Raw genomic sequence first — 27302 nt, 5'->3', positions numbered from 1 at the left:
AGGTTGCATGGGTGGAAAGTGAACGTGGAAAAGAGTTCTCTGTTACCACTCACAAGGGTTCCTTTTCTAGGGACTCTTATAGATTCTGTAGAGATGAAGATTTACCTGACGGAGTCCAGGTTATCAAAGATTCTCAATGCTTGCCGTGTCCTTCATTCCGTTCCAAGCCCATCAGTAGCTCAGTGCATGGAGGTAATCGGCTTAATGGTCGCGGCAATGGACATAGTGCCATTTGCGCGCCTGCATCTCAGACCGCTGCAACTATGCATGCTCAGTCAATGGAACGGGGATTACTCAGATCTGTCCCCTTTGCTAATTCTGGACCAGGAGACCAGAGATTCTCTTCTCTGGTGGTTGTCACCGGTTCATCTGTCCAAAGGAATGACCTTTCGCAGACCAGATTGGACGATTGTAACAACGGATGCCAGCCTTCTAGGCTGGGGAGCAGTCTGGAATTCCCTGAAGGCTCAGGGATCGTGGACTCAGGAGGAGAAACTCCTTCCAATAAACATTCTAGAATTAAGAGCAATATTCAATGCTCTTCTAGCTTGGCCTCAGTTAGCAAAACTGAGGTTCATCAGATTTCAGTCGGACAATATCACGACTGTGGCTTACATCAATCATCAAGGGGGAACCAGGAGTTCCCTAGCGATGTTGGAAGTCTCGAAGATAATTCGCTGGGCAGAGTCTCACTCTTGCCACCTGTCAGCGATTTACATCCCAGGCATACTGGGAACTGGGAGGCGGATTTCCTAAGTCGCCAGACTTTTCATCCGGGAGAGTGGGAACTTCACCCGGAGGTATTTGCTCAACTGATTCGTCGTTGGGGCGAACCGGATCTGGATCTCATGGCATCTCGCCAGAACGCGAAGCTTCCTTGTTACGGATCCAGGTCCAGGGACCCGGGAGCGGTGCTGGTAGATGCATTAGCAGCCCCTTGGGTTTTCAACATAGCTTATGTGTTTCCACCATTTCCGTTGCTACCTCGGCTGATTGCCAGGATCAAACAGGAGAGGGTATCGGTAATTCTGATAGCGCCTGCGTGGCCACGCAGGACCTGGTATGCAGACCTAGTGGACATGTCGTCCTGTCCACCATGGTCTCTTCCTCTGAGGCAGGACCTTCTAATTCAGGGTCCTTTCAACCATCCAAACCTAATTTCTCTGAGGCTGACTGCCTGGAAATTGAACGCTTGATTCTATCAAAGCGTGGGTTTTCGGATTCGGTTATTGATACATTAATACAGGCTCGGAAACCTGTGACCAGAAAAATTTACCATAAGATATGGCGTAAATATTTATATTGGTGTGAATCCAAGAGTTACTCATGGAGTAAGGTTAGGATTCCTAGGATATTAGCTTTTCTACAAGAGGGTTTAGAAAAGGGTTTATCCGCTAGTTCGCTAAAGGGACAGATTTCAGCTCTGTCTATTCTTTTACACAAACGTCTGGCAGAGAATCCAGACGTCCAGGCCTTTTGTCAGGCTTTGGCTAGAATTAAGCCTGTGTTTAAAGCTGTTGCTCCTCCGTGGAGCTTAAACTTGGTTCTTAAAGTTCTTCAGGGTGTTCCGTTTGAACCCCTTCATTCCATTGATATTAAGCTTTTATCTTGGAAAGTTTTGTTTTTGATGGCTATTTCCTCGGCTCGAAGAGTCTCTGAGTTATCTGCCTTACATTGTGATTCTCCTTATCTGATCTTTCATTCAGACAAGGTAGTACTGCGTACTAAACCTGGGTTTTTGCCTAAGGTTGTTTCTAACAGGAATATCAATCAAGAGATTGTTGTTCCATCATTATGTCCTAATCCTTCTTCAAAGAAGGAACGTCTTTTGCATAATCTAGACGTGGTCCGTGCTCTGAAGTTCTACTTACAGGCAACTAAAGATTTTAGACAAACTTCTTCTCTGTTTGTCGTTTACTCTGGACAGAGGAGAGGTCAAAAGGCTTCGGCTACCTCTCTCTCTTTTTGGATTCGTAGCATAATACGTTTAGCCTATGAGACTGCTGGACAGCAGCCTCCTGAAAGAATTACAGCTCATTCCACTAGAGCTGTGGCTTCCACCTGGGCCTTTAAGAATGAGGCCTCTGTTGAACAGATTTGCAAGGCTGCAACTTGGTCTTCACTTCATACTTTTTCCAAATTTTACAAATTTGACACTTTCGCTTCTTCGGAGGCTGGTTTTGGGAGAAAGGTTCTACAGGCAGTGGTTCCTTCTGTTTAAAGTTCCTGCCTTGTCCCTCCCATCATCCGTGTACTTAGCTTTGGTATTGGTATCCCATAAGTAATGGATGACCCGTGGACTGAACACACTTAACAAGAGAAAACATAATTTATGCTTACCTGATAAATTTATTTCTCTTGTAGTGTGTTCAGTCCACGGCCCGCCCTGTCTTTTTAAGGCAGGTTCTAAATTTTAAAATTATAACTCCAGTCACCACTGCACCTTATAGTTTCTCCTTTCTCGTCTTGTTTCGGTCGAATGACTGGATATGACATGTGAGGGGAGGAGCTATATAGCAGCTCTGCTTGGGTGATCCTCTTGCAACTTCCTGTTGGGAAGGAGAATATATCCCATAAGTAATGGATGACCCGTGGACTGAACACACTACAAGAGAAATAAATTTATCAGGTAAGCATAAATTATGTTTTTATTTATGCCTACCTGGTAATTTTTTTGTTTTTGTTTGATGGTGAGTGTCCTCAGTCCATCAGGTATGGGATGTAAGTCTCTGCCCAGCTGGAGTAGGCAAAACTCGCCTAACAATTCCAGAACTTACTTTGTTCCCTACCTAGTATACCCTTCCACTCAGTTTTTCTTTTGTAGAAGAACGTTTGAAGTGCTCATTGATTATTGTTTTTTTAAGAAAGACAATTGATATGGCTTCTCTAACTAATCTGAGACCCATTATCGCCCTAAATAGTGCCTTTCAGGAAAGAGGTGTGACATGAGTTTAGCCAACCAGTGAGAATCTTCTTCCAGTGCAGAGAGGGGGGCACTGGGCCTAGTGTAAATGTATCTACCAGTTACCTGTTTGGATTAGTTAAAGGGACAGTCTAGGCCAAAATAAACTTTCATGATTCAGATAGGGCATGCAATTTTAAACAATTGTCCAATTTACTTTTATCACTAATTTTGCTTTGTTCTTTTGGTATTCGTAGTTGAAAGCTTAACCTAGGAGGTTCATATGCTAATTTCTTAGACCTTGAGGGCCAGCTCTTTTCAGAATGCATTTTAACAGTTTTTCACCACTAGAGGGTGTTAGTTCATGTGTTTCATATAGATAACACTGTGCTCGTGCACATGAAGTTATCTGGGAGCAGGCACTGATTGACTAAACTGCAAGTCTGTCAAAAGAACTGAAATAAAGGGGCAGTTTGCAGAGGCTTAGATACAAGATAATCACAGAGGTTAAAAGTGTATAAATATAACTGTGTTGGTTATGCAAAACTGGGGAATGGGTAATAAAGGGATTATCTATCTTTTAAAACAATAAAAATTCTGGTGTAGACTGTCCCTTTAATCAGATGTGCAGTATCTGCAGAACTGCTGTGGTAAGTAATGTAAGGTGTTAAAGTGTTTTACATACCTTCCTGTGGTCTTGGGTCCATTCCCTGTCTATCTAATTTGATAGGCATAGGGCCAGAGGGTATACTATTACTTGTGTTGTTGTGACCATGTCTGAATGGTGCGATAAACAGAGAGATTTTGGCATCAAGTGACAATGCTGAAGAGATTTAGGACTGGGACAAACTTATTAAGATAGCTAACAGCTGTTGAGATGATTTGTCTAAGTGCTAAGAATACCACGTTAGCAGTGATGGCTAGACATGCGCTATGGCAGAACTATTGGTTAGCAATTATGATTGAAGGAGCAGAAGAGGGGGTCTGTTAGTACATGATTCAGCTGTTTTTCTCTAGACCTAGATTGAATGCATACTTCACCTTGACTGTATAATTATATGGTTTTTCCAGTATTTATTTGGCAATTCAGTTTCTTCAGGGCTTTTGGTGATGTCAGATTTTTTTTTCTGGGCACCCCCTCCCCCGGTGCAAACACCCAAAGCTTCCCCCAGCAGAACCAGTCTTTAACACCCATGACCCCCTGCCTTGCACCTAAGATTGGCCAGCAACTAATTGCAAACACAGTGAACCCCAATAAAAAAAAAGTCTAAGAGGGTTTTTGGCCTACCTTCATCTTCATTCCATTTTGTTTATCTTCAGCCTTTACTAGATACCGCTACAATAGTTTCTCCCAACCATTTTTCTTGCTGTATGCCTTTAATTAATATATCAGGATTGAGGTTGAATGTGGAGAATCCAGACCAGTCCAAGACCTAAGGTTAAGAAGACAACCCTCTTTAGTGTGACCAGAAAAGACTGAAGAAGGTCACTGATAGATCCAAGACTAAGGTAGAAACTGTAAACAAAGCCAAGTGTTATGTTATTTATTTTAGAAAGGTTATTGTTCCTTTTTTTTAAATAGCACGGTGCTAACTCCCATAAGTATTAAAGAGAGCCACTTTGGTGTTATGAAGTTTCTAGGGTGTTAGGGTGGAAGTTTTCTTAGAGGTCTTAAGTAGGAGGGGGTCCATTTGCTGCTATGTGGCTGGAAGCAGTTGGGTAGGTCATGTTCAGTGTGAATAGAGTTAGTAATAGCCACAACTTCAATCTCCCACCACTGCTACCCATGTACTTTGGTGAGTAGGGAATCCAGAGCAATCTGTATGACCGACTTATGTAGAGAAACACTTCTATTATGATTTCTAAGATGTGTTTTGAAAACAAATTATTAGTTGTTTTTAAAGATTTTTTTTTATATACAATGATATTATTTATATAAGTAATGTTATGATGTATGATATAAGCAATGATGTAATTGATTAAACAAAATATAACATAATCTGTGATACCATTGATAATGTAGGTGCTCATTTTTAATGTCAGCACTGATCACACTAATACTGTAATTGATTATATCAGCTCTTGAATGTTTGATCAAAAATGTAAACTCTGGCAACACAAATTTTTGTTTTTAAATAAAAATGGCTGTAAAAAATATATGTATATCTGTGTATATGTTTTACCACCTAAAATCAAAATATCCAGGACTGAGCTTCTTCTAATCCCCCCATCTAATTCTACTCCAGTTTCTAATTTTACTATCACTGTTGGTGACACCATTATCTCCCCATCATCCTAAGTCCGCTGCCTTGGAGCTACACTTGACTCCAATCTGTCCTTCATACCCCACATCCAATTGTTCTCTTCATCCTGTTGCAACCACATACGCAATATCTCCAAAATTTGTCCTTTACTGAGGGCTGAAAGTACTAAACAGCTAATCCATTCCCTAGTAATTTCCCGGCTTGACTACTGTAACAACCTACTAACTGGCCTTCCTCTCTCCTGCCTCTCCCCCCCTTCCTCTCTCCTGCCTCTCCCTCCCCTTCAATCCATCCTAAATGCCTCTGCTAGTCTAACTCACCTTTTATGACGCTTTGTATCTGCTCCACCCCTCTGTGAGTCCCTTTACTGGCTCCCCATTCACAGCAGAATTAAATTCAAACTTCTCACTCTGACCTACAAAGCCCTTACCAATGCAGTCCCCCCTACCTGTCCTCACTCATTAAAAAATATACTCCAGCCCATCCCCTAAGATACAACAATGATCTACTCCTTGCATCTTCTACCATCACCTCCTCCCATGCTAGACTACAGGACTTCTCTCGTGCGGCACCTCCCTAAAGATCTTCTTGTTCAGGGAAGCCTATCACCAAATCAGCAACTAATGAATTCCACTTGCCTAATAGTTGCCCTCATCTAACTCCACACTAACATCATTCCCATCTTTGCAGTCCACACCTCCTGTTTCTCACCCTCCTACCCATTTAGATTGTAAGTTCCAACGGAAACAGGGCTCCCAATTCCCCCTGTATTTGTTAAATTTTGTCTGGTGTCTCATATTGTACTGTCCTTTCATCTTTGTTACCCATGGACAGCTCTGCGGAATCTGTTGGCACTTTATAAATAAAGAATAATAATAATGTTTTAAAGAATTAGAAATGTTTGTGTAATCCTTTTGTATTTTATGATATTTGCAGAACTAATGATAAGATGTTACTTTTAGTGAGAAAATTATTGTTTTTAATAAATTTTGCTATATAAAAGTTAAAATTCATAAAAAACATAATTTATGCTTACCTGATAAATTTATTTCTCTTGTAGTGTATCCAGTCCACGGATCATCCATTACTTATGGAATATATTCTCCTTCCCAACAGGAAGTTGCAAGAGTCCACCCACAGCAAAGCTGCTATATAGCTCCTCCCCTAACTGCCATATTCAGTCATTCGACCAAAAACATGTAGAGAAAGGAAAAAACCATAGGGTGCAGTGGTGACTGTAGTTCAAATGAAAAAATTACCTGCCTTAAAGTGACAGGGCGGGCCGTGGACTGGATACACTACAAGAGAAATAAATTTATCAGGTAAGCATAAATTATGTTTTCTCTTGTTAAGTGTATCCAGTCCACGGATCATCCATTACTTATGGAATACCAATACCAAAGCTAAAGTACACGGATGATGGGAGGGACAAGGCAGGTACTTAAACGGAAGTTACCACTGCCTGTAAGAAACCCTTTCTCCCAAAAATAGCCTCGGAAGAAGCAAGGTATCAAATTTGTTAAATTTGAAAAAGTATGAAGCGCAGACCAAGACTCCGTCTTGTAAATCTGTTCAACAGAAGCCACATTTAAAAAAGGCCCAAGTGAAAACCACAGCTCTAGTAGAATGAGCTGTAATCCCTTCAGGAGGCTGCTGTCCAGCAGTCTCATAAGCTAAATGAATTATGCTTTTTAACCAAAAAGACAGAGAGGCTGCCGAAGTCTTTTGACCTCTCCTCTGTCCAGAATAGACAACAAACAAGGTGAACGTTTGATGAAAACTGTAGTAGCTTGTAAGTAAGACTTTAAAGCACAAACCACGTCCAATATTGTGTAATAGACGTTCCTTCTTTGAGGAAGGATTAGGATACAAGCATGGAACAACTATCTCTTGAGTGATGTTCTTGTTAGATACCACCTTAGGAAAAAACCCAGGTTGGTACGCAGGACTACCTTATCTGTACGAAGGACCAGATAAGGAGAATCACATTGTAACACAGATAACTTGGAGACTCTACGAGTCGAGGAAATAGCTACCCAAAAGGAACTTTCCAAGATAAAGATTGATATCTATGGAACAAAAAAGGTTCAAACTGAACTTCTTGAAGAACCTTAAGAACCAGGTTTAAGCTCCATGGTGGAGCAACAGTTTTAAACACAGGCTTGGATCTAACCAAAGCCTGACCAAATGCCTGAACGTCTAGAATACCTGCCAGACGCTTGTGCAAAAAAATAGACAGAGTAAAAATCTGTCCCTTTTAAGGACAAAACATCTTGGAGAAAAGATAATATCCTGGGAATCGAGACTTTACTCCATGAGTAACCCTTGTATTCATAACAATCAGATATTTACACCATATCTATGTTCAATTTTCCTAGAGACAGGCTTTCATGTCTGTATTAAGGTATCAATGGCTGACTCGGAGAAGCCATGCTTTGATAACATCAAGCGTTCAGTCTCCAGGCAGTCCATCTCAGATTGATTCTATTTAGAAGGTTGAAAGGACCCTGAGGTAGAGGGACCTGTCTCAGAAGCAGAGACCGTGATGGAAAGGATGACATGTCCACCAGATCTGCATACCAGGTCCTGCGTGGCTACGCAGGCGCTGTCAAAAACACCAAAGCCCTCTCCTGCTTGGTCTTGACCTCCGGAGGAAATCCCACTCCCCCGGAAGAAAAGTCTGACGACTTAGAAAATCCACCTCCCAGTTCTCAACACCTGGGATATGGATAGCTGATAGACAAGAGTGAGTCTCTGTCCAGTGAATTATTGTAAGACTTCTAACATCGCTAGGGAACTTCTGTTCCCCATTGATGGCTGATGTAAGCCACAGTCGTGTATATTGTCCGACTGAGTATGATGTACCTCAGAGTTGCTAACTGAGGCCAAATCTGAAGAGCATGGAATATCACTCCCAGTTCCAGAATATTTATTAGAAGGAGGGTCTCCTCCTAAGTCCACTATCCCTGAGCCTTCAGGGAGTTCCAGACTGCATCCCAACCTAAAAGGCTGGCATTTATTGTAACAATTGTCCCATCTGACCTGCGGAAGGTCATACCCTTGGACAGATGGATCTGACATAGTCACCAGAGAAGAGAATCTCTGGTCTCTTGGTCCAGGTTAAACAGGGGGACAAATCTGTGTAATCCCCGTTCCTCTGACTGAGCATGCATAGTTGCAGTGGTCTAAAATGTAGACGTGCAAACGGTACTATGTCCCTTGCCGCTACCATTAAGCCGATTTCATTCATGTACTGAGCCACCGAAGGGCGCAGATGGGATGAAAAACACGGCAGAAATTTAGAAACTTTGACAACCTGGACTCCATCAGGTAAATTTTCATTTCTACAGAATCTATCAGAGTCCCTAGGAGGGAAACCCTTGAGATTGGGGATAGAGAACTCTATCCTTGTTCACTTTCCACCCATGTGATCTCAGAAATGCCAGTACTACGTCCGTATGAGACTTGGCAATTTGGATGTTTGACACCTGTATCAGGATGTCGTCTAAATAAGGGGCCACTTCTATGCCCCGCGGCCTAAGGACCGTCAAAGCGACCCCAGAACCTCCATAAAGATTCTTGGGGCTGTAGATATCCCAAAGGAAAGAGCTACAAACTGGTAATGCCTGTCTAGAAAGGCAAACCTGAAAAACGATGGTGATCTTTATGCATCACAATGTGAGGATAAGCATCCTTCAAATCCATTGTAGTCCTCTATTGACTCTCCTGGATCATAGTTAAGATGGTACGAATAGTTTCCATCTTAAATGACGGAATTCTGAGGAATTTGTTTAAGATCTTTAGATCCAAAATAGGTCTGAAGGTTCCCTCTCCTTGGGAACCACAAACAGATTTGAGTAAAAACTCTGTCCCTGTTCCTCTCTTGGAACTGGATGGATCTCGTACACAATGTAAGAATGCCTCCTCCTTTATCTGGTTTGCAGATAATTGTGAAAGGCGAAATCTCCCCTTTTTTGGGGGGGGAATCTTTGAAATCCAGAAGATATCTCTGGGATATAAATTCCAATGCCTAGGGATCCTGGGCATCTCTTGCCCACGCCTAGGCGAAGAATGAAAGTCTGCCCCTATAGGATCCGTTACCGGATAGGGGTCCTTCCTTCATGCTGCCTTAGAGGTAGCAGCAGGCTCCTTGGCCTGCTTATCTTTGTTCCAGGTCCGATTGTCTCCAGACCGCCTTGGACTGAGCAAAAATTCCCTCTTGTTTTGCCTTAGAGGAAGTGGATGCCACACCTGCCCTGAAGTTTTAAAAAGCACGAAAATTAGACCTTTTTTGGCCCTTGATTTGGACCTATCCTGAGGAAGGGCATGACCTTTTCCTCCAGTGATATAAGCAATAATCTCCTTCAAACCAGGCCCAATAGGGTCTGCCCCTTGAAGGGAAGTTAAATAGCTTATTTATTAAAGTCGAGACAGCTGACCATGATATAAGCCATAGCGCTCTGCGCGCCAGTATAGTAAAAAACAGAATTCTTAGCCGTTAGTCTAGTCAAATGAACAAAGGCATCAGAAAACAAAGGAATTGGCTAGCATAAGCTTGTCAAATATATTCATCCAATGGAGTCGCTAACTGTAAAGCCTCATCAAGAGACTCAACCCAGAACGCTGCAGCAGCAGTGACAGAAGCAATGTATGCAAGGGGCTGCAGGATAAAAACCCTGTTGAATAAACATTTTTTATCCATTGGATCTAAAAAGCACAACTGTCCTCGCCAGAGGTAGTGGTACGCTTAGCTAGAGTAGAAACTCTTCTCTCCACCTTAGGAACTGTCTGTCAGAAGTCCCGTGTGGCGGTAACTATTAGAAAACATTCTTCTAAAAAATAGGAGGGGAAGAGAACGGCACACCTGGTCTATCCCATTCCTTATTAAAAAATTTTTAGTAAACCTCTTTAGGTATTGGAAAAACATCAGTACACACCGGCACTGCATATTATTTATCCAGTCTACACAATTTCTCTGGCCCTGCGATTGTACACATTCATTCAGAGCAGCCAAAGCCTCCCTGAGCGACAAGTGGAGGTTCTCAAGCTTAAATTTTAAATGTAGAAATATCAGAATCAGGTTAAATCATCTTCCCTGAGTCAAAAAAAAAATCACCCACAGACTAAGCATATTGTGAGGTAGTATCATACATGGTTCTTAAAGCGTCTGTATGCTCTGTATCTACTCCCAGAGCTATCTGCTTTCCTTTAATTTCAGGTAGTCTGACTAATACTGCTGCCAGAGTATTATTCACCACCTTTGCCATGTCTTGTAAAATAAACGCTATGGGCGCCCTTGATGTACTTGGCGCCATTTGAGCGTGAGTCCCTGAAGAGGGAGTCGAAGGGTCTGACACGTGGGGAGAGTTAGTCGGCATAACTTTCCCCTCGACAGAATCCCCTGGTAAAATAAACGCTATGGGTGCCCTTGATGTACTTGGCGCCATTTGAGCGTGAGTCCCTAAAGCGGGAGTCAAAAGGTCTGACACGTGGGGAGAGTTAGTCGGCATAACTACCACCACAACAGAATCCACTGGTGATAATGTTTTTAAAGACAAAAAATGATCTTTATTGTTTAACATGAAATCAGTACATCTGGTACACATTCTAAGATGGGGTTCCACCATGGCTTTAAAACATAATGAACACAGAGCTTCCTCTATGTCAGACATGTTAAAACAGACTAATAATGAGACTAGTAAGCTTGGAAAACACTTTAAATCAAGTTAACAAGCAAATATATAAAACGTTACTGTGCCTTTAAGAGAAACAAATTTTGTCAAAATTTGAAAAACAGTGAAAAAAGGCAGTAAAACAAACGAAATTTTTACAGTACATGTAATAAGGTAACAGAGCATTGCACCCACTTGCCAATGGATGATTAACCCCTTAATGCAAAAAACAGATAAAAAAAACGACAGACGTTTTTTAAAAACAGACACAAAAAAACTGCCACAGCAGAGCTGTGGATTACCTTCCCTATAAACGATTTTGGAAGTCTTTTTAGCCCTTTAGAAATGTCCTGTAGTATTCATGGGACTGCTGAGGGAATCTGGATGATTCATTTTGTAATTTTAACTGCGCAAAAAAGCGCTAAATTAGGCCCCTCCCACTCATATTACAACAGTGGGAAGCTTCAGTTAACTGTTTCTATGCAAAATTTAAGCCAGCCATGTGGAAAAAACTTAGGCCCCAATAAGTTTCATCACCAAACATATGTTAAAAAACGATTAAACATGCCAGCAAACGTTTTAAAACACATTTTTACAAGAGTATGTATCTCTATTAATAAGCCTGATACCAGTCGCTTTTACTGCATTTAAGGCTATACCAACACTACAGCGTTATCACCAATGTACGTTAAAAAACGATTAAACATGCCAGCAAACGTTTTAAAACACATTTTTATAAGAGTATGTATCTCTATTAATAAGCCTGATACCAGTCGCTATCGCTGCATTTAAGGCTTTACTTACATTACTTCGGTATCAGCAGTATTTTCTTAGTCAATTCCATTCCTAGAAAAATATTTTACTGCACATACCTTTTCTGCAGGAAAACCTGCACGCCATTCCCCCTCTGAAGTACCTCACTCCTCAGAATGTGTGAGAACAGCAAATGGATCTTAGTTACGTCTGCTAAGATCATAGAAAAAACGCAGGCAGATTCTTCTTCCAAATACTGCCTGAGAAAAACAGCACACTCCGGTGCCATTTAAAAATAACAAACTTTTGATTGAAGAATAAACTAAGTATAAATCACCACAGACTCTCACAACCTCCTATCTATGTTGAGGCTTGCAAGAGAATGACTGAATATGGCAGTTAGGGGAGGAGCTATATAGCAGCTTTGCTGTGGGTGGACTCTTGCAACTTCCTGTTGGGAAGGAGAATATATTCCATAAGTAATGGATGATCCGTGGACTGGATACACTTAACAAGAGAAATAATGTTATGCAGAGTACTATAAGGAATAATGTAATTGCTGATGCAATTTATCACATAATCTGTGATGTCATTGATGTGTGTTATTTCATGTGTAATGTCTTTATCATGTTATTTCATGTGTGATGTCTTTATCATTTACAGTGCTAATATCACCTTTTGAACAATGAATTGAGAACATAAGCTGACATAAGCACAACTTATAGTTTTTCTAAAAATAATTAAAATATTAGTATACAGAACTCAAAAAGCCATACTCTTTAGTAGCATAACATTTTTTTGTGCAATCATTGCTTATTTATGCCTTATATCATTCGATAAATGGGTAAGGAACAAAAAGAATTAATGCTTTAGTCAGACTTACTGATATTTAAAAATGAACGTATCTGTTTTCAATGGAGTATCACCATTAATATATCATTGTATTTTATTTGACAGTATGAGAAAGCCAAGAATACATTCCTGCTGGGGTGTAAAAAATCTCCGACATGTCAGACTTGGCTTGGAGTTGGGATTGCTTGTTATAGGGTAAGGTTTTTCACTTTATGAATTTAATTATAAGATTCATGCAATATAAAAACAATGATTGACACATTACTAAGCATATCAAAGAATAAACTTTCTTTTTTTCTGGAAAGCTCTGTACCTCACTTATGAAGAACTGTTCATCTGTTTCTCCAAAACATTATGGCCTTACTAGAAAAGTCAAGCATAAAAAAGACAGAATTAAAAGAACATAAAGCTGCAACAATAGGGTTACATCTAGTACTCTGATCCTGCAACATTTTATAATTGTTTGCTTGATCAGTGCAGGAGCTCTTTTATATATTTAATAAATTGGACATATCAAAGTAGATGTGTCTATGGACTAAAAAACTTTGAAAATTTTGCAAATTATTTGTAAATGCTTTTAAAACATTTGTGTGTGTCCTAAGCAAAGCAAGTTATTGATGTCCATCATCTATATCAGGGTTTGCCAACTCCAGTCCCCATTAGTAGTAATCAGGCCAGCTTTTTATTATTGCATTGGATGAAAAAATGTTATACAAATGCACCCCTTAAAGACCACAGCACTTTTCCATTTTCTGTCCGTTTGGGACCAGGGCTATTTTTACATTTTTGCAGTGTTTGTGTTTAGCTGTAATTTTCCTCTTACTCATTTACTGTACCCACACATATTATATACCAATTTTCTCGCCATTAAATGGACTTTCTAAAGATATCATTATTTTCATCATATCTCATAATTTACTATAAAACTTTTTTTTATAAAATATGAGGAAAAAAATTGAAAAAACACACTTTTTCTCCTACATTGGTGTGTCCGGTCCACGGCTTCATCCTTACTTGTGGGATATTCTCTTCCCCCACAGGAAGTGGCAAAGAGAATACACAGCAGAGCTGTCCATATAGCTCCCCTTAGGCTCCGCCCCCCAGTCATTCTCTTTGCCGCTCTAACTAGTAGCACCTCCACGGAGGTGGTGAAGAGTATGTGGTGTTTAGTTGTAGTTTTTATTTCTTCTATCAAGAGTTTGTTATTTTAAAATAGTGCCGGCTTGTACTATTTACTCTGCAGCAGAAAGTGATGAAGATTTCTGCTAAGAGGAATATGATTTTAGCACCAGTAACTAAAATCCATTGCTGTTCCCACGCTGGACTGTTGAAACCAGAGAACATCAGTTGGGGGGAACAGTTTGCAGGCTTATCTGCTTCAGGTATGATCAGTCATTTTTCTAACAAGACCATGTAATGCTAGAAGACTGTCAGAAAATCCCTCTGGGATAGGTAAGCCATTTTTCTTACACTCAGTATAAATAGATGGCTTATATTAAGTGCTCTATGCTGGTTGACACTAATTGTGGGCTTAATCGATTGCTTTTTAGCACATTTTTGGCTATAAATAAGGTGGGTTTTTTTTCATACTTAAAACACTTTTGGGGTTTAATTTGCGCCTGGCACTTGGTTAGACACCTATTCTAGTCAGAAAGGCCCCTCCACTCTGGAATGAAGAGGAAGGAAGCCTCATTTTCTCTCCTCAATTGCGCAGCATTTTTTGACTAGGCAGTTCATGCAGCTTCACGTGGGGAGTCCAGAGGCTCAGAAAAGACTCCAGACAGGTTTATTTGCTACCAAATTTATCCCTAAGGAAGGTAAAGGCTACAGTGGAAGCTGTGGCAGGGGACTGTACTGTAATAACTGTTATTAGCTCCGGTTTGGGCACTGAGGGGTTAATTGGTCTGAAAATTTGTGTGCAATCTTTTCAAAGCATTAAGACACTGTGGTGAAAATTTCATTAAAATCGGATGTGTATTTAATGGTTTTTTGATGTTTCAGTAATAAAGTGTGTACTTTTATTATTTAAAGAGACAGTAACGTTTTTGTAAAAAATAATTTTTATTGCATTGAAGTTCTGTTAAGGTTTGTCAAACATGTCTGATCCTTCAGATAGCCTATGTTCTGTATGTTCAAAGTCCAAGGTGGTTCCCCCATTAAATTTATGTGTGAAGTGTGCCATAGCGTCCAAGCAGCTTAAGGACCATTAAATCACACTTAAAGATATAGCCCAAGATGATTCTTTAGCTGAAGGTAATGAAGATAGCTCGCTATCTTCTCCTTCTGTGTCAATACCTGCTATGCCCGCACCAGCGTTGCCCAGTACATCTAGCGCACCAATGATGATTACCATGCAACAGTTAGCGACAGTAATGGATAACTCTCTTTCAGCATTTTTATCTAAACTGCCTTTTACTAGGAAGCGTGATTGCTCAGTTTTAAATACAGAGAATGAGCAAGCAGACGCAGAGGATAATTTATCTGTAGTGCCCTCACATCAATCTGATTTGGCGGTGAGGGAGGGCCTGTCTGAGGGAGAAATTTCTGACACAGGAAAAGTTTCTCAGCAGGCAGAGCCTGATACCATAGCATTTAAATTTAAGCTTGAACACCTCCGCGCCCTACTTAAGGAGGTCCTAGCTACACTTGATGATTGTGAACCTTTGGTGGTTCCAGAAAAATTGTGTAAAATGGACAAATTCTTAGAGGTCCCAGTACACACTGATGCGTTTCCGATACCCAAGAGGGTGGCGGATATAGTGACTAGGGAATAGGAGAGACCAGGTGTACCTTTTGTCCCCCCCCCCCCCCCCTATATTTAAGAAAATGTTCCCCATTGTTGACCCCAGAAAGGACGCGTGGCAGACGGTCCCTAAGGTAGAGGGAGCAGTTTCAACACTAGCTAAATGCACGACTATACCAATAGAAGATAGTTGCGCTTTCAAAGATCCTATGGATAAAAAATTAGAAGGTTTGCTTAAGAAAATTTTTGTTCAACAAGGTTTTCTTCTTCAACCAATTTCTTGCATTATTCCTGTAACCACGGCAGCGTCTTTTTGGTTTGAGGAATTAGAAAACTCGCTCCAGAAGGAGACTTCTTATGATGAAGTCATGGACAGAATTCACGCACTGAAGTTGGCGAATGCCTTCATTACAGATGCCGCTTTTCAGTTAGCTAAATTGGCGGCGAAAAATTCAAGTTTTGCAATCATGGCGCGCAGAGCGCTTTGGCTAAAATCTTGGTCGGCGGATGTGTCGTCCAAAACAAAATTGCTTAACATTCCTTTCAAGGGTAAGACCCTATTCGGGCTAGAGTTGAAAGAAATTATTTCGGATATCACTGGGGGAAAGGGCCATGCCCTCCCACAAGATAGGCCTCTCAAAGCTAAAAACAAGTCTAATTTTCGTTCCTTTCGCAATTTCAGGAACGGACCAGCTGCTACCTCTTCAGCCACTAAGCAAGAGGGTAACGCATCCCAGCCCAAACCAGCATGGAAACCATTGCAAGGCTGGAACAAAGGTAAACAGGCCAAGAAGCCTGCTGCTGCTCCCAAGACAGCATGAAAGATTAGCCCCCGATCCGGGACCGGATCTAGTAGGGGGCAGACTTTCTCTCTTTGCTCAGGCTTGGGCAAGAGATGTTCCGGACCCCTGGGCACTAGAAATTGTCTCTCAGGGGTACCTTCTAGAATTCAAAGATTCTCCCCCAAAGGGAAGGTTCCACATGTCTCGCTTATCTTTAGACCAGATAAAGAGACAGGCATTCTTACATTGCGTAGAAGACCTTTTAAAGATGGGAGCGATACACCCCGTTCCGATACCAGAACAAGGGAGGGGGTTTTACTCAAACCTGTTTGTAGTTCCCAAAAAGGAAGGAACTTTCAGGCCAATTCTGGATTTAAAAATCCTAAACAAGTTCCTCAGAGTTCCATCATTCAAAATGGAAACCATTCGGACAATTTTGCCAATGATCCAGGAGGGTCAATATATGACTACCGTGGACTTAAAGGATGCGTACCTGCATATTCCTATCCACAAAGATCACCATCAGTTTCTAAGGTTCGCCTTTCTGGACAAGCATTACCAGTTTGTGGCTCTTCCTTTCGGACTGGCCACTGCTCCCAGAATTTTCACAAAGGTGCTAGGGTCCCTTCTAGCAGTACTAAGGCCAAGGGGCATTGCAGTAGCACCTTATCTAGACGACATTTTAATACTAGGGTCGTCTTTTCACAAGGCAAAGGCTCATACGGACATTGTTCTAGCCTTTCTAAGGTCTCACAGGTGGAAGGTGAACATAGAAAAGAGTTCTCTGTCCCCGTTCACAAGGGTTCCCTTTCTGGGAACAATAATAGACTCGGTAGAAATTAAAAAATTTCTGACGGAGGTCAGGAAGTTAAAACTTTTGAACACCTGCCGAGTTTTTCACTCTATTCCAGAACCCTCCATAGCTCAGTGCATGGAGGTAATAGGACTAATGGTTGCGGCAATGGACGTGGTTCCTTTTTGCTCAAATTCATTTAAGACCATTGCAACTGTGCATGCTCAAACAATGGAATGGGGATTATGCAGATTTGTCTCCCCAAATACAAATGGACCAGAAAACCAGAGACTCACTCCTCTGGTGGTTGGCTCAGGATCACCTGTCTCAGGGAACGAGTTTCCGCAGACCGAAGTGGATCATTGTCAAGACTGACGCCAGCCTCTTAGGCTGGGGTGCGGTCTGGGAGTCCCTGAAAGCTCAGGGTCTATGGTCTCGGGAAGAATCTCTTCTCCCGATAAACATTTTGGAATTGAGAGCGATATTCAATGCGCTCCAGGCGTGGCCTCGACTAGCGGAGGCCAAATTCATCAGATTTCAGTCGGACAACATCACGACTGTAGCGTACATCAATCATCAAGGGGGAACAAGGAGTTCCCTGGCGATGAGGGAGGTATCCAAGATCATAAAATGGGCGGAGGATCACTCCTGCCATCTATCAGCAATTCACATCCCAGGTGTGGACAACTGGGAAGCGGATTATCTGAGTCGTCAGACTTTCCATCCGGGGGAGTGGGAACTTCACCCGGAGGTTTTTGCCCAGTTAACTCAACTATGGGGCATTCCAGATTTGGATCTGATGCCGTCACGTCAGAACTCCAAAGTTCCACGTTACGGGTCCAGGTCCAGGGATCCCAAAGCGACATTAGTAGATGCCTTAGTGGCGCCTTGGTCGTTCAATCTAGCTTATGTCTTTCCACCGTTTCCTCTTCTCCCCCGGCTAGTAGCCAGGATCAAACAGGAGAAGGCTTCGGTAATTCTGATAGCTCCTGCGTGGCCACGCAGGACTTGGTATGCAGACCTGGTGAATAGGTCATCGGTTCCACCATGGAAGCTACCTTTGAGGCAGGACCTTCTAATTCAAGGTCCATTCGAACATCCAAACCTAGTTTCTCTGCAACTGACTGCTTGGAGATTGAACGCTTGATTCTAGCGAAGCGTGGGTTTTCGGAATCAGTTATAGATACTCTGATCCAGGCTAGAAAGCCTGTCACCAGGAAGATTTACCATAAGATATGGCGGAAATATCTTTGCTGGTGTGAATCCAAGGATTACTCATGGAGTAAGATTAGGATTCCAAGGATACTATCCTTTCTCCAAGAAGGATTGGAGAAAGGTCTATCAGCTAGTTCTTTAAAAGGACAGATATCTGCCCTGTCTGTTTTGTTACACAAGCGTTTGGCATCCGTGCCAGATGTTCAGGCGTTTGTACAGGCTTTAGTCAGAATCAAGCCTGTCTACAGACCTGTGGCCCCTCCATGGAGCCTAAATTTAGTTCTTCAGGGGGTTCCGTTTGAACTTTTACATTCCATAGATATTAAGTTACTATCTTGGAAAGTTTTGTTTTAGGTTGCTATTTCTTCTGCTAGAAGAGTGTCTGAATTGTCTGCTTTGCAGTGTAATTCACCCTATCTGATGTTCCATGCAGATAAGGTTGTTTTGCGTACAAAACCTGGTTTCCTTCCAAAAATTGTTTCTAATAAGAATATTAACCAGGAAATTATTGTTCCTTCTCTGTGTCCTAATCCAGTTTCTAAGAAGGAACGACTGTTACACAATCTGGATGTGATGCTTTAAAGTTCTATTTACAAGCAACTAAAGATTTCAGACAAACATCATCCTTGTTTGTTGTCTATTCTGGTAATAGGAGAGGTCAAAAAGCGACTGCTACCTCTCTTTCCTTCTGGCTAAAGAACATCATCAGATTGGCTTATGAGACTGCTGGACAGCAGCCTCCTGAACGGATTACAGCTCATTCCACCAGAGCTGTGGCTTCTACATGGGCTTTCAAGAATGAGGCTTCTGTTGAACAGATTTGTAAGGCAGCGACTTGGTCTTCACTGCATACATTCACCAAATTTTACAAATTCGATACTTTTGCTTCTTCGGAGGCTATTTTTGGGAGAAAGGTTTTACAAGCAGTGGTGCCTTCCGTTTAGGTTACCTAACTTGTTCCCTCCCTTCATCCGTGTCCTAAAGCTTTGGTATTGGTTCCCACAAGTAAGGATGAAGCCGTGGACCGGACACACCAATGTAGGAGAAAACAGAATTTATGTTTACCTGATAAATTCCTTTCTCCTACGGTGTGTCCGGTCCACGCCCCACCCTGGCATTTAGTCAGGTTTAAATTTATTTTTCCAAACTACAGTCACCACTGCACCCTATGGTTCTCCTTTTTCTCCTAACCGTCTGTCGAATGACTGGGGGGGCGGAGCCTAAGGGGAGCTATATGGACAGCTCTGCTGTGTGTTCTCTTTGCCACTTCCTGTGGGGGAACAGAATATCCCACAAGTAAGGATGAAGCCGTGGACCGGACACACCGTTGGAGAAAGGAATTTATTAGGTAAACATAAATTCTGTTTTCTAACTTTGACCCCCAAAATCTGTTGCACATCTACAATCACCAAAAAACACCCATGCTAAATAGTTTCTAAATGTTGTCCTGAGTTTAGAAATACCCAATGTTTACATGTTCTTTGCTTTTTTTGCAAGTTATAGGGCAATAAATAAATAGTAGCACTTTGCTATTTCCATATTTCCAAACCTTTTTTTTTTTTTTCCAAATTAGCGATAGTTACATTGGAACACTGATATCTGTCAGGAATCCCTGAATAACCCTTCACATGAATATATTTTTTTTTTTTTTAGAAGACAACCCAAAGTATTGATCTAGGCCCATTTTGGTATATTTCATGCCACCATTTCACCACCAAATGCGATCAAATAAAACAAATAGTTAACTTTTTTACCAATTTTTTCACAAACTTTAGGTTTCTCACTGAAATTATTTACAAATAGCTTGTGCAATTATGGCATAAATGGTTGTAAATGCTTCTCTGGGATCCCCTTTGTTCGGAAATAGCAGACTTATATGGCTTTGGCGTTGCTTTTTGGTAATTAGAAGGCCGCTAAATGCTGCTGCGCACCACACGTGTATTATACCTAGCAGTGAAGGGGTTAATAAGGGAGCTTGTAGGTAGCTTGTAGGGTTAATTCTAGCTTTAGTGTAGTGTAGTAGACAACCCAAAGTATCGATCTAGGCCCATCTTGGTATATGTCATGCCACCATTTCACCATCAAAAGCGATGAAATAAAAAAAATGTTCACTTTTTCACAAACTTTAGGTTTCTCACTGAAATTATTTACAAACAGCTTGTGCAATTATGGCACAAATGGTTATAAATGCTTTTCTGGGATCCCCGTTGTTCAGAAATAGCAGACATATATGGCTTTGGCGTTGCTTTTTGGCAATTAGAAGTCCACTAAATGCCGCTGCGTACCACACTTGTATTATGCCCAGCAGTGAAGGGGTTAATTAGGTAGCTTGTAGGGAGCTTGCAGGGTTAATTTTAGAAAGTCTGCCAGTACTAAAATAAAAGGTTTTTTTTATTTTTTTTTTTTATTTTTTTTTTTTTATCTATTCTGCTGTGTAGGATCCCCCCTTAGCCCCCAACCTCCCTGATCCCCCCCAACAGCTCTCTAACCCTCCCCCTCTACCTTATAGTGCGCCATCTTTGGTACTGGCAAGCTGTCTGCCAGTACCCTGTTTGTCACAAATAATGTTTTTTTTTTTTTCTTTCTTTTTTTCTGTAGTGTAGCTGCCCCCCCCTCAATAGCCAACCCCCCACCCCCTCCCCGAGCACTTAGATAACCCCCCTGCCTGCTTACAATTGCATGCTCTATCTGGCTCATGAAATAAAAATATGGGTTTACTTTCCCTTTAAGTTTAATTTTAATACAAATGGTTAAAATAACTAATGTCCATTAGAATCATTGAAAACACATTGTTGTACACTAAAGCTGAGGGGCTCGTACTATACTAAACCACTATCCAGTGGACTGGCCTGGCCAAGCTTTGAAACAAGTGTCATAGAGGATAGATCACCTACCAAGAAAACAATATAATGGCCAGCCATTAAAGTAAAGACTGCCATTCATTCACATTGCTGATATGTTATGTGATTATAATGAACATTTTTGCTAAATAAAAGAAACAACCCTAACCAACAGTATGTAACCATTATTATGCTGGAACACCTCCACAATCACTCCACTAGACTTTGTCTGCTGTTCACATTCAACAAATACTTTTAACCCCAGACCTCACAACAATTAATCTTCACCCATGGTCTCCATACCACTATTCACCCCTTATCTCCCAGATTTCCTGTTATCCAAGGGACACCTCCAGCTAAGCACATTCCTATCAGCACTTATATAATTTCCTCTGAGTGCAAACTACATCTAGCACTAAAGAAAGTGTCAACCACAAGCCAAATACAGATATCATCTTCCACAGCTATACCAAATCAAATGAAACATATAAATAAGGAACCTTTTAAACAAATAACACAACATATACACACTTTAAACAGCTAACTAAAGTAAGTAATAAGTAGGGACATACATGTTAGTCCAATTCAGCCAGTTTACTCATTTGTGGGCGTTTTAAGGGTCATTGAAAATTTCCTGAATCTTAGACCGTGGGCAATAGGAAGATCTGCGCACAAGTCTATCAGGGGGTAAGCCTGACCACACATTCCATTGACCACTTAAATTGTTGTATGACCCAATATTTTTTTAGCAGGAGGCTGCTTATTCTGCTTTGGGTCTGGAATATAGGTATGCTTACTTGCTAAGTCGTGGGCCTGAAGTCCTATAGTACCATAAGCCCATAAGCCTGTTTTATTGGAAGCTTTATGGTGATCTGGGGTGTATTGTCGGCTACTTGTGTTATCTGATTGTCCTCTTTGAGGCTCTTCTGTGGCAGTCTTATATTTACAATCTGTGACAAGACCAACAAGATCAATTGTGTTGTTGCTCTGAAGGAGGGAGTACCTTCCCCATCTGTTGGTATAGAGAAGTGCCTGTCATGATAAAATATTGCATGTTGGTGCAAAATGTGTCTGCTCTTGTATGTGCCATCTACGAGTGTCGTAGATTCAGCCTAAGTTGGGGGATTCACTATTGCAGGGCTTAGGCTTTATGTCTTTATCGTCTGCAGTGCCTGCCGTAAGCTCTTGTTCTTGGAGATTTGGTGATTGTCATGAGGCAATTCTTTCATGTCTTGTAGTAAAGATGCCAACACCAGACTTTGGCCTCTAGTTATCAACGTGTCTACGTCAAATACGCTGGAATTCTGCAGCGTATTTGAGGCGAGGCTGATTCGCCTTAGTTATCAAGCCCTAGACACCGGCAAAAGTAGAATTTAGTGACGTAAGCTTCGATCCGCCGGACTCAGTCCGACACAGATCGATTCTTGCGTCACTCCAGATGTTCCGCACACAAGTGCGGCACAATCTGACTACTTTTGCAAGTTATCAAAAAACTAGCAGGTACGCTCGGCACTTTTCCGGCCCAGCGTACCTGGTTTTCAAACCGCCGTCCTGGAGGCGGCGGATCCCATAGGAATCAATGGTAGTCTGACCATAGCGAAAGTTCATGTCCGCTGCTGCCAGACATCCCATTGATTCCTATGGTAGTTTCTACACCTAACACCCTAACATGTACCCCGAGTCTAAACACCCCTAATCTGTCCCCCCCTACACCGCCGCAACTAAATAAAGTTATTACCCCCTAAACCGCTGCTCCCGGAGCCCATCGCCACTATAATAAATCTGTTAACCCCTAAACCACCGCTCCCGGGCCCCACCGCAACTCTAAGAAATCTGTTAACCCCTAAACCGCCGCTCCGGGCCCCTGCCGCCACCTACATAATACCTATTAACCCCTATCCTGCCCCCCTATACCGCCGCCACCCCTAATAAACGTATTAACCCCTATCCTGCCTCTCCCGGACCCCGCCGCAAAACAAAATAAATAGTTTAACCCCTAACCCGCCGATCCTGGACCCCGCCTCCACCTATATTAAACTTATTAACCCCTAATCTGCCCCCCTACACCGTCGCCACCTATAATATTTTTATTAACCCCTATCCTGCCCCCCCTATACCGCTGCAACCTATAATAAAATTATTAACCCCTAAACCTAAGTCTAACCCTAACACCCCCCTAAATTAAATCTAATTTAAATCTAATGAAATAAATTAACTCTTATTAACTAAATTATTCCTATGTAAAGCTAAATACTTACCTGTAAAATAAACCCTAAACTAGCTACAATATAACTAATAGTTACATTGTAGCTATTTTAGGACTTATTTTTATTTTACAGGCAAGTTTGTATTTATTTTAACTAGGTACAATAGTTATTAAATAGTTATTAACTATTTAATAGCTATCTTGTTAAAATAAAGAGAAATTTACCTGTAAAATAAAAACTAACCTAAGTTTCAATTACACCTAACACTACACTATACTTTAATAAATTATTCCTATTTAAAACTAAATACTTACCTGTAAAATAAACCCTAAGATAGCTACAATGTAATTAATAATTACATTGTAGCTATTTTAGGATTTATATTTATTTTACAGGTAACTTTGTATTTATTTTAGCTAGTTAGAATAGTTATTAAATAGTTAACTATTTAATAATTACCTAGCTAAAATAAATACAAAATTACCTGTAAAATAAATCCTAACCTAAGTTACAATTAAACCTAACACTACACTATCATTAAATAAATTAAATACAAATAGCTTCAAATAAATACAAATAAATACACTAACTAAAGTACAAAAAATAAAAAAAGAACTAAGTTACAAAAAATAAAAAAATAATTTACAAACATTATAAAAATATTACAACAATTTTAAGCTAATTACACCTAATCTAAGCCCCCTAATAAAATAACAAAGCCCCCCAAAATAAAAAAAATCCCTACCCTATTCTACATTTAAAAGATACCAGCTCTATTACCTTACCAGCCCTTAAAAGGGCCTTTTGCGGATTGAACTTGAATCAGCCAATGAGATTTTTCTACCTTAATTCCGATTGGCTGATAGAATCCTATCAGCCAATCGGAATTAAAGGGACGCCATCTTGGATGACGTCCCTTAAAGGAACCTTCATTCGTCGGGAGTTCGTCGTGGAGGAAGGATGTTCCGCGTCGGCGGGATGAAGATGGAGCCGGAAGAAAGAAGATTGAAGATGCCGCTTGATAGATGTCTTCAGCCGGATGGAAGACCTCTTCAGCCCCCGCTTGGATGAAGACTTCAGCCGGATGATGGACCTCTTCAGCCCCCCGCTTGGATGAAGACTTCAGCCAGATGATGGACCTCTTCAGCGCCACGCTTGGATAAAGACATCGCCCGGATTGGATGAAGAATTCGGCTCGGCTGAGTGAAGACGACTCAAGGTAGGAAGATCTTCAGGGGGGTAGTGTTAGGTTTTTTAAGGGGGGTTTGGGTGGGTTAGAATAGGGGTGTGTGGGTGGTGGGTTTTAATGTTGGGGGGGTTGTATTTTTATTTTACAGGCAAAAGAGCTGTTTTCTTTGGGGCATGCCCCGCAAAAGGCCCTTTTAAGGGCTGGTAAGGTAATAGAGCTGGTATCTTTTAAATGTAGAATAGGGTAGGGAATTTTTTTTGTTTTGGGGGGCTTTGTTATTTTATTAGGGGGCTTAGAGTAGGTGTAATTAGCTTAAAATTGTTGTAATATTTTTATAATGTTTGTAAATTATTTTTTTATTTTTTGTAACTTAGTTCTTTTTTTATTTTTTGTACTTTAGTTAGTGTATTTATTTGTAGGTATTTGTATTTAATTTATTTAATGATAGTGTAGTGTTAGGTTTAATTGTAACTTAGGTTAAGATTTATTTTACAGGTAATTTTGTATTTCTTTTAGCTAGGTAGTTATTAAATAGTTAATAACTATTTAATAACTATTCTAACTAGCTAAAATAAATACAAAGTTACCTGTAAAATAAATATAAATCCTAAAATAGCTACAATGTAATTATTAATTACATTGTAGCTATCTTAGGGTTTATTTTACAGGTAAGTATTTAGTTTTAAATAGGAATAATTTATTAAAGTATAGTGTAGTGTTAGGTGTAATTGAAACTTAGGTTAGTTTTTATTTTACAGGTAAATTTCTCTTTATTTTATCTATGTAGCTATTAAATAGTTAATAACTATTTAATAGCTATTGTACCTAGTTAAAATAAATTGAAAGTTGCCTGTAAAATAAAAATAAATCCTAAGATAGCTACAATATAATTATTATTTATATTGTAGCTATATTAGGGTTTATTTTAAAGGTAAGTATTTAGTTTTAAATAGGAATAATTTAGTTAATAAGAAAAATATTATTTAGATGTATTTAATTAATATTTAAGTTAGGGGGTGTTAGGATTAGTGTTAGACTTAGGTTTAGGGGTTAATAATTTTATTATGGTTGCAGCGGTGTAGGGGGGGCAGGATAGGGGTTAATAAATGTATTACAGTGGCGGCGGTGTAGGGGGGGCAGGATAGGGGTTAATACATTTATTATAGGTGAAGACGGTGTAGGGGGGGCAGATTAGGGGTTAATAAGTTTAATATAGGTGGCGGCGGGGTCCGGGAGCGGCGGTTTAGGGGTTAAACAATTTATTTAGTTGCGGCGGGGTCCGGGATCGGCAGGATAGGGGGTAATAACTTTATTATAGGTGGCGGCGGTATAGGGGGGGGCAGGATAGGGGTTACTAGGTATAATGTAGGTGGCGGCGGTGTCCGGGAGCGGCGGTTTAGGGGTTAATACATTTATAAGAGTTGCGGCGGGGTCTAGGAGCGGCGGTTTAGGGGTTACTAACTTTATTCAGTTGCGGTGGGCTCCGGGGGCGCCGGTATAGGGGGTAGAACAGTGTAGTTAGTGTGGGTGCTTAGTGACAGCTTGTCAATAAAGCTGTAAAAAAGCCGAAGAGCAGCAAGATCGGATGAGTGATAACTATCAGAGTCCGCTGCTCATCGCCCCGTACTTGGTGCACAGCTTTTTTGATAACTTTGGCAAACGTATTCAGGTCCGCAGCGGCGATGGTAGGCGAGCTTAGGCGGGCGTATTGGGCCGGCGAAGGCAGGTAAAGTAGACACGTTGATAAGTAGAGGCCAATGTATGTGTGGAAGTGTAAACACAGATTCATAGGATAATACTGTGGTGTAATGCTTCAATATTCTATGGTTCAAAAGTGGCTGTTTAACCCAAGCTACCAGGGGAGGATTCTGGCCCAGGAAGTAGCCGCCACTGTATGCCCTAGATGTCCAATCCGTGGCTCCGGAATCATAAACACAGCAAGTTTAGTAGCAATGAGATCTGCTGTATATAATACACAATAATATTAAAGGGACAGTACACTGTAAAATTGTTTTTCCATAAATGTATTTTAAATGACTTGTTATACCAACTGCAGAGTATAAAATATTTGAGAAATTGCATTTTCGGGTTTATTTGTGTATCTGAAGTAGCTGGTTTTGTGCTTTGAAACCACAGCCTATTACAATAGGTTGAGCTTCAGGTAATATCAGATCTCATTATGTTATCACTTTTATGTACACAGACTTACTTCCTTATCTTATATTTGTCTGGAACACCAAAGCTCAATACATAGAGAGAACAATGGAAAATGATTGTGACAGACCCTTCTGTCAGGACTGAAGGAGTTAACTGTGTTTAGCTTTAAGAAACTATTTTCTAAACACAAGTTGCTGGCTCCAACCATAATTTAGTTAGTGATAAGAATTCCATTGTTTGATCACCCTCAGAGAGAAAACGCCTAAGTGATAAGAAGAGCCAAGAGTGTCTTGTGGTTGAAGTGTTTAAGTAATATAATTCTATTGTATCATGTCAAAGGGCTTGTTCCCTCCATGTAATGTACAACAGTCTTTCAACCCCCATCTGGGGGGGGGGGGGGGTCAGACCTGCATAAATACTAGGCATAGCCTTTAATAAATGACATTCTGTTTAAACCTGAAAACTGGCTGGTTTGTGAATTGCTGATTCCCTATGCAGGACGTTGTTCCCTGGTATTAACCCTTGGTATCCTGTTGGTACCGTAACAATTGGTGGCAAGCGACAGAATGAACCTTATCGCCCAGAAGAGCAACTACACAAGCCAGTAACCTCAGGAAGAGGGGGATTATTACAATACTGACTAAGATGGAAAAGAGAAAAGTAAATTTTGCAGCTTTTAAAAACTTCCTGGAAACAGAAGGAGAGATTGATGGGTACCTTGCGGATTTTGAGAGGCAATGTGCACTACACAAGGTACCCGCAGAGGACTGGGTCACGATATTATCTGGAAAATTATCCGGCTGGGCCAGTGAGGCTTTTCGGGCCATTCCAGATGAGGAAGTCGGGGATTATAATACTATAAAAGAGGCTCTGCTCTCCAGGTATGCGGTTACACCGGAGGCATACCGGAGGCGGTTCAGAGACACTGTTAAA

At 40.9% G+C, this 27302-nt stretch overlaps 1 protein-coding gene across 1 annotated transcript in view; it reads left to right on the top strand.

The window, feature by feature from the left end:
- CFAP70 (cilia and flagella associated protein 70) overlaps window positions 1–27302 on the top strand; it is a 576575-nt gene that overhangs the window by 490383 nt on the left and 58890 nt on the right. The window contains exon 23 of the mRNA XM_053694219.1: window positions 12549–12638. Coding sequence (XP_053550194.1) covers window positions 12549–12638 — 90 coding nt within the window. The remainder of the gene's footprint in view (window positions 1–12548; window positions 12639–27302) is intronic.

Source organism: Bombina bombina, chromosome 11, assembly GCF_027579735.1.
Source record: "Bombina bombina isolate aBomBom1 chromosome 11, aBomBom1.pri, whole genome shotgun sequence".
NCBI lineage: Eukaryota > Metazoa > Chordata > Amphibia > Anura > Bombinatoridae > Bombina > Bombina bombina.
This window is presented reverse-complemented; position numbering and strand designations above follow the sequence as displayed.